This window comes from Lagenorhynchus albirostris, chromosome 2 (assembly GCF_949774975.1).
Source record: "Lagenorhynchus albirostris chromosome 2, mLagAlb1.1, whole genome shotgun sequence".
NCBI lineage: Eukaryota > Metazoa > Chordata > Mammalia > Artiodactyla > Delphinidae > Lagenorhynchus > Lagenorhynchus albirostris.
This window is the reverse complement of record NC_083096.1, coordinates 154,870,351-154,886,407: the sequence shown is the minus strand read 5'-3', so window position 1 is coordinate 154,886,407 and position 16,057 is coordinate 154,870,351. Positions and strand designations below refer to the sequence as shown.

Genomic DNA, 16,057 nt, shown 5'->3' with positions numbered 1-16,057 from the left:
AACATATGGGTCATCTATCCCAAAATACGTCCACACACACACACACGCTATTTTGCACAATATTTCATAGGGTTGGTGGACTTCCTGAAGTCCACCCACAGATTTTGGGTTATGTTTAAGTGAAGACTTTCCTGGACTCGGGGGATGCCCCTGCAGACCTTTTAGAATAACCCTCTCTCATCACAGGGCCTAGAGCGTTCTGGATGGAACGAGGTTACTGTACCGGGAGACAACAGAACCCCACGGCCTCTGGCCAAGCCCCGCCAACTCTCCCCTCCCCCATGCCCGTTCGCGCAGGTGCGAAAACCTAAGATGCCACTCCGGCGCGTCTGCTCAGGAAGATGGGGGGGACGATGGGACCCTGAGAGCAGCAGTGGCTGGGGCCTTCCCGACCTTGCTTGGTGACCAAGCTCTCCGCCCAGGCCTTTCCATTTCCTCAGCAGAGGGCGCCGCGGGCCGGAACGTGCTGACTGACCTCCCAGAGCGGCCCTTCCGGCTTCCACCCCCTGTTCTGGGCGGTGGCGAGGGCCCGTGACGTCCCAGGAGGCGGGGCCAGCGCCTTTGCCGGTGCTGGAGCCGCCATTGGAGCCGGCTTGGCTTGCGGGCTCCGCTGAGGAGCGGGAGGTTGGGCCGCAGTTAAAGTCGCGTCGGCTCCTGGTCCCTGGCCCTTCAGCGGCATGGCGTGCGGGGCGACGTTGAAGCGGCCCATGGAGTTCGAGGCGGCGCTGCTGAGCCCCGGCTCCCCGAAGCGGCGGCGCTGCGCCCCTCTGCCCGGCCCCACTCCGGGCCTCAGGCCCCCGGACGCCGAGCCGCCGCCGCTGCTTCAGGCGCAGACCCCACCGCCGACTCTGCAGCAGCTCGCCCCGCCCGGCAGCGAGCGGCGCCTTCCAACCCCGGGTAACCTACCCTGCGGGCTTGGCAGGAAGCCAGGCCCAGGCATTTTTTTGAAGGGGGTGGGGGAGGGAAGCTCATGAACGCTAGGCTAATTCACTCGCGGACCCCTTCTTTGCCCTGAGAAAAGGGAACTGGGGTGTCGCTGGGCCTGGTCGCTTCCGGGGATGGGAGACATCCGGGAGGTGTAGGGGGGCCACAGTGTCGCTTTTCGGTTTTCTTGGAGCTGGAGAGCCTAGGGGGGTGGGCAGCGGGAGGAGGATGGGAATATCCCCGGCCGCTCGGGGCCCTCGCAGCCCCCGTAGCCCTTCCTGCGTCCGCTGCCCGCGCCTGCACTGAGCCACCCTGCAGATCCAGTGGGCCATGGAAAATTGGATTCCGCTCACGAACCCGGCCTTGAGGGTGTGGGGTTGGGGGCGGGTTGCTGGGAGGGGGCCTGAGTACGTGCTGTGCAGCACTGTGCTGTGGCTTGTAGGGAGACCTGATTTCCAGAAGTCTTTAGGGACTTAAGGCCGCCGTCGAAGCCGTGGAATCCGATTTCAACCTGTTTCTAAGAGACTGGCCCTGTTCTTTTATTGTATGGCTGTGGTCCTGTACCATATATGGCTTGAGATCGGTAGGTCGTTAGCTAGAATTTGAGAATCCTTAAACATACAGAGGTTCCGGAAGCAGGAATTCAACCATCCGTAACAGAGAGATTCTCCTTCAGTAGGGATTCCACATAGGCCAAGGAAAGAGGAGAACTGGTGTGACAATAAAGTTAAAAAAAAAAAAAAAAACCGAACCCCTAACCATTGCGCAGGAGTAGAGGGGAAAGTGCATCAGAATGAATAGTTAGCAGTTTTAAAGGGCTTCCGGAAATGCGGGGCGGGGGGTGCCTCAAAACTGGACTTTGGCAAGTCATTTCTTTGTGTGGGTTTTTCTATTCCTCAAGCGTTGTCAAAACCTTGAGGTTGCCTTAAAATCATTCTTTCTTGCCCCTTTTCAGTTACCAGTCTTTAGCCATTATTTCCTCCTTCTGTGTATCCACGATGCAGATTTGAGGCCCTCATCCTCTCACACCAAGATCCCAGCAGTTGCCAGCCAGGCTCTCCTAGGCACTGTATCCTTACTTGTGTTTACCTTATCTCTTCTTTATCCTGGCATTCAAAGGATTTATCAACGCTAACCATTTCTTACCTAGTCAGTCTTTTATACATTTTTCCCCCAAACTATGCCTTTGCTCTTTTCCCCCAGACCCACTTGGCTGTGCCTGTATCCTGTCTTCCATCATGATGTTTTCACCTTCTGTTTGTTAATCCAAATACAGTCGTTTCTTCAAGTCTTCCATTACCTGACTAACCCTGCTCCATAGGGAACTCTATTCTACTTTAAATTCCCTGATCACTTATTGTTGCAAAGCCTTATGTACTGAATGAAATAATGTTTGCAAAAGCAGGGTACATAGATGTCCTCTTGAAGTGATATTTTTTTCTTCCACTGCTCCTACAGATACCCAAGGAGAGTCACATAATCTTTCTGGATCTCTCTTCTGCAAAATAGAATTAGTACTTGCCCTATCTGTCTCAATGGAATTTATGTAAATGTTTTATTTCTTCCAATACTACCCTCTAGATTAATTTTATGGTAGTTCATAATATAGCAGATGCCTACTAAGTGATTGTTCAATGTATTTGGAAGCCTAAATATGGCAGGGTGCTGTAATGGCGTCGCTGTTTTTTTAATCTTAAAATTTAATTTTTGCATAGATTTCTTAGTCATTTTGTGTTAAAATATTTTATTAAAAATATTCATTTGTAAAGGTTGATCAGTTATGGTTCTGTCATGAAAGAAACAATAATTTGGTTCTTTGGCTGAAGAGAAAGATGCCTTCTGAATTAAAAAGGAAGAATGGGGGAGGAAATATTAATTGCTAAAAAAAGAAAGAATAAAGCCAACTAATAGAAAAGTGAATTTAAAAATCAGTGACTTCATATCAAAATATCCTACTTGTTAACTCAAAAGTTCTCTCAGAAATAGTCAAGAAACTATGTTCTTACTAAACTTAAAAAAAAAAGATATGTATCATAGCACTTTTTTATGGAAGGAGCCTATAAAATTAAGCCTTTCATTGCTTAAAGGAGCCAGATGGATACCAGACATGGAAGGGGTTTGCTGACCTCCAGGAAATGTTTGTAAACATGGAGGGAGTCTAGATGCAAAGCAGTTAATTGATCATGACTTGAGGGTTGGAGAATAACTTCCAGAAAGGTAGCATTTTAGCTGGGTCTTGAATAATGTTGGGGGGAGAGACCGCCCCAGTTCAAGCAAAGGAAAACTGCTAGAGCAAAGGCTAGAAAACCCACAGGTGAAGGAAAGGATAGTTTAATGGAACTCGGTTGTAGTGGAACTGGAAAAATAATTCGGGGCCCAGTCTTGGAAGGCATGGAATGCCATGTTCAAGAGTTTGAATTTGGTCTGTAGCAACTAGGAGTCATTGTAAAATTTTGAAGATGGGCTTAGTCTGATATAAGCTGGAAGCACAACCTCAAATAATAACGGGAGGCAAGAATTTAAATTATTATCCACTGTTAAAAAGAAATTTGCATTTTTCTTTTTAAAGAAAAAAATGCCTTGGCCTGCTTGGGAAGAAAGTCACAGCTACTTCTTTTTCTCCTGTGCATACCATGTTTAGATTCTTGGACTTCCCAGTCCTTCTACCAGCCTTAATGTTGTGTCTTTGCATTTGTTCACTTTGCTGTACAGGAGGCAGTTAGAAGTTTATCAAAGACCTTCTGTTCTCATGAGCATTGTCCTCATACTTGTCCTTTCTTGTTTCAATTCTTTGCAGTTCCTTACATCCTTGTATTGATTCTGGCAAGTATGTGCTTGGAGAATAATGCATTTTAAAGATGAAGCAAAGACTTCATAAATTCAGGGATCTAAAATATGAACTTCATAGCATTCTGAAAGGAAAGCTTTGCTAATCCTGCATTGTTCCAGTGTTCAGGCTTGAGAGTTCTGGAGTTTAGCTACGTGTGGAGCTACTTTGAGTTCATGTCAGTCCCTGGACTGTACCATCACTTGTTATGGCATTGTTAATGTCTTTGGTGTTGATTCTCACAACTGTATTGGGTAGGCATTTAACATTTGTTTTGAAGTACTAGGCTAAAGATCCTGAATGATTTCCCAAGGTCACAGTCACATAGGAAGAAGCAAAATGGCATTATTAACACTTACCCCCCATTAAAAAAAAATTGTTATAGCAAAGTATATATTAGAATAATGTAAGTGGGGGGGTGATATAATTTCCTGGTTTTTGTTTTTTATAAGGAGGCTTTATGATCTGGAAAGTGAATACATATTCTATCAAAAAACCCCAAGAAACTTGTTGAAAACCGCATCTTTCCAGATTCTGTGTTGTCTCTAGGAGTGGCCTTCAAGGTGGTTAGTGATTTGTGTGTCCTGGACTCCGCTAATAGCGTTAACAAATTAGTTTATGATTACCTTGACACAGAATAGTAATCTGAATCCTACCAAATATTGCCTCTTATAGGATCAGAAAATTCTTTTCTAAGCTCTGACCATCAGTTCCAAGCAGTAACCTCAGGTCTTCTCTTGGTCAGTGTCCAGGCTGTGAACATAATGGTTTCTGCTCTCCTCTTCCCCAAAGATCTTGAATCCCAAACAGGACAAGAGTTTCATTGTTAGAAGGCCTTGGTGTAAGAGACTTGTTCCTAATACCCTTGTTTGTGAAGTTGTGCAACTCAGAGGAGATCAAAAATTGCTTCTTATTAGGTGAAGAAGCTAAGGATGGTTTTGTTTGTTTGTTGCTGTAAGTTGTCCTACTTAATCCTACAGCAAATAGCAGATCTGGTCTTCATTGTCACAGGAAAGGAAGCAAAGGGAACTACCTGGGTGGTTTATGCCAAAATAGCTGCTATCCTATGTATTACTGAAATAGTGGCAACAAGAGGAAACACTTTGGGGATTATAGGAGGAGTGCTTTATCTGGTATAAACACATTTGTTAATATAACATGGGAGGAGGGACAAGAAGCTTGAAGAAGTAACACAGTAAAGTGAATGCTCAAGTGTGTTTCTTTTTTATTAGAGCAAATTTTTCAGAACATAAAACAAGAATACAGTCGTTATCAGAGGTGGAGACATTTAGAAGTTGTTCTTAATCAGAGTGAAGCTTGTACTTCGGAAAGTCAGCCTCACTCCTCAGCACTCACAGCACCTAGTTCGCCAGGTAAGCATGTTTTAGTGTGCACCATCCATTTAAGAGTTTGTAAGTGGTAATTAAAATGATGATTTCCTAAACCAGAATTGATTTCATCTAAAGTAATAAAATTGATAAAGTGTATTCATTGTATTACTACTTATAAATGCTTTTAAAACCATGGAGTCATGAAATTGCAAAAGACCTTAGGTTGATTTGACTGGACTTCCTTCCACCCAATTCAAGAGTACCCTCTATAACTGCAGCATATAATACCGTAGCCAGTAGCCACATGTAGCTGTTTAATTTTAAATTACTTAAAATTTAAATTCAGTTTCTTGCTGTGGTAGCCATATTTCAAGTACTTAGTAGCCACGTGTAGCTGTTGTATTAGACAGCACTATAGAACATTTCCGTTACTGCAGAAAGTTGTGTGACAGCACTGCTCTGTAATATTGACAGGTGGTCAGAGAGGATGGCTCAAAAATAGAATCTCAGGGTTGGAGGGAACCTTCATCGTCACATAGTTCAGCCATGAGTCTTGCCTGCCATATCCCTGTAAATAGTCAACAGGCCAGGGCCCAAACATCACCACTGGTGGTGGACTCTGCCTACTTTAACAGTAGAGGAGAATATTTGTTTCCTCACAGAATATTCTACTTTATAACAGTTCTAAGAGTTATTAAAAATTACCTTGATTAAAACTTGTCTCCTTACAGAACACAGATTGATGTTGGCCAGGAGATAGGGGGAGCGGGGAATGGGGACAAACTGCTTAATGGGTAAGGGGTGTTATTTGGAGTGGTGGAGATATTTTGAAACTAGATAGGGGTGGTGGTTGTAGAAATTATGACTATACTAAATGCCACTGAATTGTTCAGTTTTAAAATGGTTCATTTTATGTGAATTTCACCACAAATAATTTTTTAAAAAAATGTCATCTTGGGACTTCCCTTGTGGCACGGTGGTTGGGAATCCACCTGCCAATGCAGGGGACACGGGTTCGATCCCTGGTCCGGGAAGATCCCACATGCCGTGGAGCAGCTAAGCCTCTGCACCACAGCTACTGAGCCTGCGCTCTAGAGCCCATGAGCCACAACTACTGAAGCCCGTGTGCCTGGAGCCCATGCTCCACAACCCGAGAAGCCACCTCAGTGGGAAGCCCGCGCACTGCAACGAAGACCCAATGCAGCCAAAAAATAAATAAATAAAAAATAAATACATTAAAAAAAATTGTCCTCTTATAACCCAAAGGTCTTGACCCTCAAATAACACCCTTTCCAATGAATTGCTCTTGCCCATACATGAGTGATAGATCTTTCAGTGGTTGTAGCTAGCACGTCTCTCCTTAATATTCTCTTCGGATTTTAGTAGTATCATTTTGAAGTAATAAAATATGTTACGGGTAGAGAAACAATTATAAATAATTACTGACTAGATGTTTTGCAGATTTTATTTGTAGAGAAAAAATTTTGGTTTAAGCAAAAAACGATTTGTTTCTAGACGTTAACTGGTTTATAGACTAAGAGGGCTGAAGAAACAGATTCTAGGCTGAGCTTTGAGGAAAACTCAGAACTGGGCTGCCAACAGAGCTGCTGCTTTTATCATGATCAAGAAGCCAATTTCCATCTGGCATCCCAGGGGAAATTTTGGTTTCCAGCTGCAGTCTAATGAACATTTCAAGGGCCTCCCTGGTGGCGCAGTGGTTGAGAGTCCGCCTGCTGACGCAGGGGACACGGGTTCTTGCCCCAGTCCGGTGCATCCGCAACGGGAGAGGCCACAACAGTGAGAGGCCCACATACCGCAAAACAAAAAAAAAACCAAAAAGCAAATCAACTCTTTGTGTTAATGAACATTTCATTTTTCTCAACCTAGTTTCAAAAGGGATCAAGGATGAGATGTGTAGTGCCTAATCATCTCCTTTTGTCATTCGTCAGTGACTTAGCTAACAGTTTTTTATATTGGGGAAGTCAACCATTTCTTATCAGAATCACCTGTGGAACTTAAAAGATGCCTAAGCCCTACCCCAGAATTAAATCGACATATGTATCTTTTTTGTTGTTGTTAATTCTACAGATAATTATGATGCACCACCATGATTAAACATAGGTGTAGATGATCTCCAAGGATCTGGGTAGCTCTTATATTGTGAATCTACTTTCTCTGATTCAGACTAGAGGCTTTATATCAGCTTTAACCTTTTTGTTCTTGTTCTTTACCAAGTGAGCATTCTGTATGGGCTCAGATCGTTATGGCATCAGAACTGTTTTTCTGTGTGCAGATCATTTAGCACACCTGAATATACTTTCCTCCTACTTCTTAATTTACCTTCAGCCTTGCCTTGTAGAATGAATGTCAGAACTTTGTGAAACTATTCCATGTAAAATAGTGGAAAATATCATTTTTCTAAAGAATTTTTATATTCTAGGACTCTTTGCACAGTTACTAATTCAGAACCCTAGAGCTAGAATGTATATGTAAACTAAGTATGTCTTTTGGCCAGGTTCCTCCTGGATGAAGAAGGACCAGCCCACCTTTACCCTCCGACAAGTTGGAATAATATGTGAGCGTCTCTTAAAAGACTATGAAGATAAAATTCGGGAGGAATATGAGCAAATCCTCAATACCAAACTAGCAGGTAGGCTGAGGCAGTGGCTATGCCATTGTTAATAGGGTTCTGTAAGGATTAATCCCAGTTAAGTAAATGGTAACTTAGAAAAAGCGTAACACTTAATTCCAGAAGGTTTGATGAATTGTGAGTATTAATTTTCTCTCTTTGGTTACTCTCTTTTGGATTCTAAACATTTTATTTATACATTATATGGAAGGACTTTTCATTTACATTTCTGAAACAAGATAAGCCAAGCTTTTCTTTCAAGAATTTTCCATATGAATAAAGGCATCAAGTAGGTTATTCGGGCAAGCTGGTGGGTTAACAGGTGGTAGGAATCATGCTGACCTCCCAACAGGTGGTTGGGAAGAGTATAGTCTACACATTCAGACTTCCTGGTGGGAGTCACTTTATGGATGTGGGAAGTCAGGCATCCTGTGATTTAGAGGTACTTTAAAGTCTGGAAAGCACCGCGCAGGCTAGAACAAAGAGTGATTAGTGATGGCAACCAGTAGACCCTTTTGTGAAAGGAAGGGATATAAATCAGGAATAGGAAGTAGTACCTGTTTAGTGAAAGAGGGTGATGTTGTGATCAGAGAGGTTTTAGGCAACAGCTTCTTCCTGTAAGTATTGTTTTCTCATGTGGTGGCCCACACAACAGAATGTTAATTGGTCGGCTTTAAATTGAGAACTGTTGATTTAACAACAGAGTTAAATGAATTTCTTTATAGTAACATTTTTTTGATCCTTTAATATACTAACAATGTGTATTATAAGAAGTAGCTGTAGTATGTCATTCCCCTATTCTACCCCCACTCCAAAATTGTTTAGACCAGCTGGCTGTAAACACTTCTGTGTTCTTGGATGTCAGACTACCTTCTGTCTTTTTACTGAGTTTCCCTTCAGAAGGTACTTCTGTGGAACTGTCTGCAATTAGGTAATGTGGAATTTTCTCTTAGCTTTCTAGCCATTCCACCTCTATCACTCAGTTTGTATGTTGAAATTTATAGAAAAGATAGAGTGCAGAAAAGAGCTTCAAGCTTCATGTCCTATAGGAGATAATACTAAAATTTGCTGGCTTGTGGTAGTGAGCACAGCTGTCTATCTTGGGAAGCCATTAGCAGGAGATGGAATTACAGCAGGGGTGAGATTATTAGGAAAATGTTAGCGATGATCAGTGACCAAACCTAGGAGCCAGGGATTTGGCTCTGGGACCTAAGAGAAAGGAACAGATCTCAGAGTGACCATTATAAGCAGGGCCTGAGCGTGGGTAATATAAACTGGGAAGCTAGATGTGATTCTGACCCTTCATTCTTGAAAAACTGCGGGAGAGTTTCTGGGGATAGTATATACTGTCTTTCCCCTCACAGAACAATATGAATCTTTTGTGAAATTCACACATGATCAGATTATGCGACGATATGGGACAAGGCCAACAAGCTGTAAGTATTGCCAAGTTTTTCATTGAATTTTTCAACTTCCAAGAGCAAGATTTTGACACTGAGTACCTTGTCTCCTGAGAGCAGAAAGCCCCTGTGAAGTAAAATAATAGATAACATTTAAAGAATACTTATATGTCCAGCACTGTGCTAAACCCTTTAAATCCTCACAAAGTTTATTTAATCCACAATTACCCTGTGGGGGAGGAACTATTCCTAGTCCCATTTTACAGGTAAGGATAGCATTTAAAGAATTTAAATAATTTGTCCAGGCTCATACAGCTAGTGGTTCAGCCAGGATTAAAACCCCAGGTGGTCTGACTTCAGTGCCAATTTGTTTAATACCTGGCTTTTCCCTCAGAAAGGTAGTTTCAATTGTTAATTTATGAAAGTTGAGTCCTTAAGCTAGCTTATCAAGTGTGTGGTCAGAATTTCTTAATTCTAAACATCTTGCAACTACCCATTACTCAAAACAGAAATTATAAATAGCTATATATGTAAACTGAGTCTGAGTCAAGTTTCTTAAATTCTTGCGAATTTAGGACCTCTTTAGTGGTGATTGATATCCTCTACTGTTTATCACATTTACCGTTAGTTAATATTAAAAAAGCATGACACTATATTTTTAGTATTCTTACACTCGTTTGTTTTTTATTCCTAATTTATAGATGTGTCCTGAAGCTTTCTTGCATATCTGGGTACCAGGTTTGACCTCAAGAGATGGCTGCTGTACACTTTTTGCAACTGGTTTGATATCACATTTCAGCTCCAACTTTGCATACTGAGAACACTTAAATGTTTCTGCAGGTCCATTTTATACAACTTGAAAGACCTTAAAACTTTCCGGTTGCCACAAGCATATGTTTCTTTTCTGCTCATCCAATAAACAGCTGTGCCCTACTGTGATAGATTTTCCAAACAAAAATACCTGGAGCAGCAGTTTAGCAAAATATGCCCTCAGTGGCACTCAACAAATGGAGTTTCCCCAAGCACAGTTCTGTAAGAAGTGTGTGTGAGAGTGTGTGTATGTGTGTTTATGTGTATTTTAAGTTATTATTTGTATTGTGCAAATTTTTTTGATCTTGGGGATTCTGGCTGTGAATTTGATGCACGACAATTATGGTTAAAAACATTTCCTTGGTCTACAGAAGATCATTAATGTTTTGTGACCATATAAGTTGTAACAGTGGATTGTTTTCTGTGTAGGTGTTATTGTTAAATACAGGGACTGTTTCCAGGCACAGAATATGAATCATAAGTTAGGATGGACATTAGATGTGATTATGACGACATAGCAAAGGTCTGTGGTCCTAGGTCTACAAATGCGTGGTGAGGAATTAGAACAAACCCGAGACAGGCCATTTGACACATGACTCTGCCTAGCTGTGTTAGAACATTACTTTGACTCCAAGCCTTAAAATACCCACGTGGAGTCTGTGCTCACCTCATTCATACAAGGAGCTCCCTGGACACTGAACCTCTAAGAAGGAAGAGAGTCTCCTCTGGAGGAGGAGCATCAGGCTTTGCTTGGGAGCATGACAAAGGCGAGCATGGGGCTGGGCCACGCCCCTGAGGCACTGCTACTTGGGAGGCGCCACTTCACCTTTGTATCACTCATTAGAAATAGAATTTGGATCCTTTGGTCAGGTTCCCCCAAATTCTTTTAAGAGATGTCCATGTTCAATTGCTTGAGCTTTGTTTTGGCAACCCCCTGCCCGAAGTTGCTTACAGACTGTTCTTCACCTTATTTCCAAGGCTGAGGAACAGAAAGTAACCTCTGTTTTGAGGAGGTGGAAGTTAAGTATACATTTATTTTTTACTGTGACTTGTTCAGGACCACGTTTTACAAAATGCCTTGTTTCCTTTATTATTGTTTCGGAAAGGAAAGTTCTATTAAAATTGTTTTAGTTTGAATATAGAATAGTTTTTTTAATTAAGGCTTATTTTGAAAAAAAACTGTGTTTAATTCAAATGTATGCCAGTACCTTCCAAAGTAAGGTAATATTCAGAGACAGTTGTCCTGATCAGATGGCTTAGAGAAGTTTCTGGAATATTCACATTCGAAGATTCCTTATTAATGAATGTCTTTGACTTAAATCTAACCAAAAACTGCAACATTATTCTTTGTACATTTTCATTATATAGTGTTAACAAGCTTAGTTGCAAACAAATAAAATACTTAAGCTATTTGTTTACCTTGCCTTCTTAATACTGTGATAATGTTTATTAACTCAAATAATTTATGTGAGGCTGCTATAACCATTTCCCTATTTCAACATTACATTTAAGATTTAAAGACTTTTTAAAGCCCAGAAGTGATCTTTTAATAATTAAAGAATTATTTTTACTTCATATTTGAAGGGCAGTGTGTTTCATCTCTTGTTTTTCCAGGGTAGTCACTTGTTCCTGGAAGAGGAGAATAGCAGTGGCTGTAATGGGAGTGGCCTTACAGTGGGATAGTCACCCTAAAACAAGGGCAGGGCAGCTGTGGGGGCCATCCGAAGTCCTGAAGGATGGGCCAGAAATGGGGAACGCTGCCTCACTGAAGTCTTCTTGTTACAGAATCAGTGTGATATGTTCATTCACTCTTGCAGTTGTCAGCCCCATTCCTACTAAATGGCTGCTGGGTGGGAAATAGAGTAGGTTTCTATAAGGAAAATGACAGACACCCTCTCACTGCACCTAGTGTTGTTAGGCTGTTTTATTATCATATGGTTGCCCTTTGGGGCCACAGAGTAAGACCACGCCACCATGGCTGGGTTTTGGGATCTCCTCAAAAGGGACTGGACATGTTTGTTTAATGTTTTATGCAGAGAGAAGATGACTCCTAGGTCAGAAAATGGGGACCTGTGAGGTAAGCCTTAGACTAGTGAAAGGTGTTTTTTCCTAGACCTTGATTTCTAGGGCTTGAACATAGGGGCATTCCCAGGTAGGGATGTGTCTTTGTCTCATGGAAATAGGTCAAGGCCCAGGGAAGAAGTCAACCTACGGAGACCGTAAGCATGGGCCAGAACCTGTGGTCTCAGAAGATCTGTATCTAGTGAGCTAGTTAAAATTTTTTTCTGTTTGAATTCCATTTATTATCTTTAAGTAAAGTCTTCACCTTAAGGGGAATGAAAGGAGTAAGTGTCCATGCATACCTAGGTCAGAGGAGTACAGGGGAGATTAAAGTTTGTGAGGCAGTCATAATTGTCAAGAGCTCCCAGGAAAAGAAGAACATCAGAAGACACATGAACTTGGGCCAACCTTCCACACACGGTGAATCTTCTCTGCCCACCAGGGAGGATTGGTTGTTTAGTAGCTAAAGGAATGGCCTTTGGATGTTTGTAGCCCTAGAGTTTAGTCTGCTCTGCCACTAATTTGCTATGTGAGCCTTGCCAAGCTACTGAACTTTCTGAGCCACGGTTTCCTTATCTGTAAAATGAGGGTTAATTGTATGTACATCATTGGGGTTTGTTTTCAAATAGATTAAATAGTCCATGTAAAGAAAGTATTTATATTTAGCACAGGTTGGGGCATATAATATGCACTTGAAAATGTTACAGCAGGTTTCTTTACAGTGGTCTTCATCAGATCTGAAGACCAAAACCTTTCTTTCTGCAGTGGTGATTCTCAACTTTCCAAAACAAATAGCCCCTTGTTAACATCAAATCTCACATTCTCTTATTAGAATTTGTACTTTTTAAGTGTTTGACAAAAAAATAAAAGATAAATGACAAATGAATTCAGTAATGCCTTTCAGTGAATCTGTATTTTGTTACTCAGCAGGGATCAGCAAACTATGGCCTATTTTTTGTAAATAAAGTTATATTGGAACACTGCCACGCCTATTTGTTTGCATCTGTGGCTGCTTTCATACTGCAACTCCAGAGCAAGAGACAGTATGGACCACAGAGTTGAAAATACTCTCTGGCCCTTTATAGAAAAGTGTGTGGGCCCCTGCACTGTAGCACTGATAGACACTTGAGGAATCTCACAAGGCAAATTTGGTGCATCATGGATGGGGGAGTCACACCTCAGGTTGAGGTATGATGAAAAATTCTGCTTACAAATGTAAACTGGTTGCCAAAGTGAACATCTTACAGAAAGAGCTAATGAACTTTTTAGAGTAATGATTCTCTAGGATGAGGGCAGGGAGCATACTCTTTAGAATGACCAGTTGTTGTATCTTTAGTATACTTAACTTTGAAATTTTAGTTACAAAGGTGAGTGTGAGAATTTTATCAGGAGATAGCATGGGTTTAAAGATTGTTAAATACTGTTAAGGAACAGTGACTTCTGTGCTGCCCTGGTGGTTCTTCCCTTGAAAAGGCCTTCAAAGTATGTGTAGTCTCCTATAGCTGCAGTTGTCCCTGTCAGTCCATGAGGCTCCTAAAAGCGTAGTTCAGGCACCCAGGGGCTATTTCCAGATTGGCAAATGCCTTAAGAGAAAGAGATGCTTTGAGTTCTAGGCTCTCTGGGTTCTTATCTAGATTTTGTCTCAGTAATTCCTCATTACCTAGTTAGCCTTTTTATGCTTTTAAGAAAATGATTTTTATATTGCAGCTGTTGTCTAGTTGGTCTTAGCAGTAGGCTGATCCACATTTCCTGAGGCATGGTACCCAGTGTGCCTTCATGTTAATGGGAGAAAAGTAGGGAAAGACATGTTTATTTGGCTTTGAATGTTTTTCAGTCATTCAGCAAGCATTACTGGTGTCTTCTGAGTTATGTATTTATGGAGGACAGATATATGTGTTTTAAAATTTTTTTTTTTTTTTTTTTTTGCGGTACACGGGCCTCTCCCGTTGCGGACACGCAGGCTCAGCAGCCATGGCTCACAGACCCAGCCGCTCCGCGGCATGTGGGATCTTCCCGGACCGGGGCACAAACCCGTGTCCCCTGCATCGGCAGGCGGACTCTCAACCACTGCGCCACCAAGGAAGCCCTAAAATTTATTTATTGTTTATTTTTCTGCCACATTGAGCAGCTTGTGGGATGTTAGTTCCCTGACCGGGGATCAAACCCGGGCCCATGGCAGTGAGAGCACCGAGTCGTAACCACTGAACCGCCAGGGAATACCCTATGAGTTGAGTTTTAAAAGCCTGACGAGTTCTGTTAAGTAGTCCTAGTCTGTCTTATATCCCCAGTATCTTTTTTTTTTAATTTTTATTTGGTTTTTTTGGCTGCGTTGGGTCTTCGTTGCTGTGCACAGGCTTTCTCTAGTTGCGTCGAGCAGGGGCTACTCTTCGTTGCAGTGGGCGGGCTTCTCATTACAGTGGCTTTTCTTGTGGAGCATGGGTTCTAGGCGTGTGGGCTTCAGTAGTTATGGCATGCGGGCTCAGCACTTGTGGCTCTAGAGCGTCAGGCTCAGTAGTTGTGGCGCATGGGCTTAGTTCCTCCGCAGTATGTGGGATCTTCCCAGACCAGGGCTCGAACCTGTGTGCCCTGCATTGGCAGATGGATTCTTAACCACTCTGCCACCAGGGAAGTCCTGTATCCCCAGTATCTGACTTGGAATTAACATAAATAAATACTTAGTCAGATGGATCTTGACTGCTGAGAAGGAGCTCCATCTAGCTAAGAAGGTAAGCAAGCGAGGTAAAAGCTGCTAAGTGTTGGGTAAATGGTACAGGTTGTGGACCAAGGAAAAGAAAAGATGGTAGATGGTTCTAAGTAAGCAACAGTGATCCGGGAAGGCTTCATTCAGGGTGGTAGACTTGGAGTGAGGTTTTTTGTTTTTTTTTAACATCTTTATTGGAGTATAATTGCTTTACAATGTGTTAATTTCTGCTGTATAACAAAGTGAGTCAGCTATATGTATACATATATTCCTGTATCTCCTCCCTCTTGCATCTCCCTCACACCCTCCCTATCCTGCCCCTCTACCACCCCTCTAGGTGGTCACAAAGCACCGAGCTGATCTCCCTGTGCTATGCGGCTGCTTCCCACTAGCTATTTATTTTATATTTGGTAGTGTGTATATGTCCATGCCACTCTCTCACTTCATCCCAGCTTACCCTTCCCCCTCCCTGTGTCCACAAGTCCATTCTCTACATCTGCATCTTTATTCCTGTCCTGCCCCTAGGTTCTTCATAACCTTTTTTTTTTTTTTTTTTTAGATTCCATATATAGATGTTAGCATACAGTATTTGTTTTTCACTTTCTGACTTACTTCTGTATGACAGACTCTAGGTCCATCTACCTCACTACAAATAGCTCAATTTCGTTTCTTTTTATGGCTGAGTAATATTCATTGTATATATGTGCCACATCTTTATCCATTCATCTGTCGATGGACACTTAGGTTGCTTCCGTGTCCTGGCTATTGTAAATAGAGCTGCAGTGAACATTGTGGTACTTGACTGTTTTTGAATTATGGTTTTCTCAGGGTATATGCCCCGTAGTGGGATTGCTGGGTCGTGTGGTAGTTCTATTTTTAGTTTTTTAAGGAACCTCCATCCTGTTCTCCATTGGAGTGAGGTTTTAAAGGGTGAATAGGGCTCAGGCAAAAGTAGTAATTGGGGCTTGAAATAAGCAAAGGCTGGGTGGTGGGAAATCGTGCTGGTGTGCAGGGACAACATTCTTGTTTCAGCCAGAGTAGGAAATGCATGTAGATTGGGAAAAGAGCTAGAAGCTGGGTAGTAGGGGCTAGATAATGAAGGGCTTTTACAACTAGGAGTTTGAGCATTCCTCTTTAGGAATCTGAAGAGTTTGGGGGAAACTGAGGTGAGTACAGAAGGGCAAATACCAAACTAGAGACAGATTGACCAGTTAAGGGCCTCTGTTTTTGTCCAGTCGGAGATAACAAAGGCCTGAACATTGATTGGGAAGGGTGATTAAACATGTCTCTGGCTTTGCCTGGCTAAGAGCGTGGTACACATTCCCACTGGGACATTTTCAAAGATCCTTTTTCTATGGCTTGGCTTGTCTATGC

The 16,057-nt window shown here is 42.2% G+C and overlaps 1 protein-coding gene across 5 annotated transcripts; it reads left to right on the top strand.

Annotated features, from left to right (window-relative positions):
• The first annotated feature begins 560 nt into the window (after nt 1-560).
• AKIRIN1 (akirin 1) lies at nt 561-10,047 on the top strand. Of its 5 annotated transcripts, XR_009538983.1 has the most exons (6): nt 561-897; nt 4,984-5,124; nt 7,598-7,732; nt 8,537-8,642; nt 9,076-9,147; nt 9,813-10,047. XR_009538983.1 is itself a non-coding variant. In XM_060140481.1 (5 exons), the coding sequence occupies exons 1-5, from the start codon at nt 678-680 to the stop codon at nt 9,821-9,823; spliced, it is 579 nt and encodes a 192-aa protein (XP_059996464.1). In that variant the 5' UTR covers nt 561-677; the 3' UTR covers nt 9,824-10,047. The 5 variants fall into 5 exon arrangements, 3 of the variants coding, with proteins under 3 accessions (XP_059996464.1, XP_059996465.1, XP_059996463.1); XR_009538984.1 differs by lacking the exon at nt 4,984-5,124; XM_060140481.1 differs by lacking the exon at nt 8,537-8,642.
• The last annotated feature ends 6,010 nt before the right edge of the window (nt 10,048-16,057 follow it).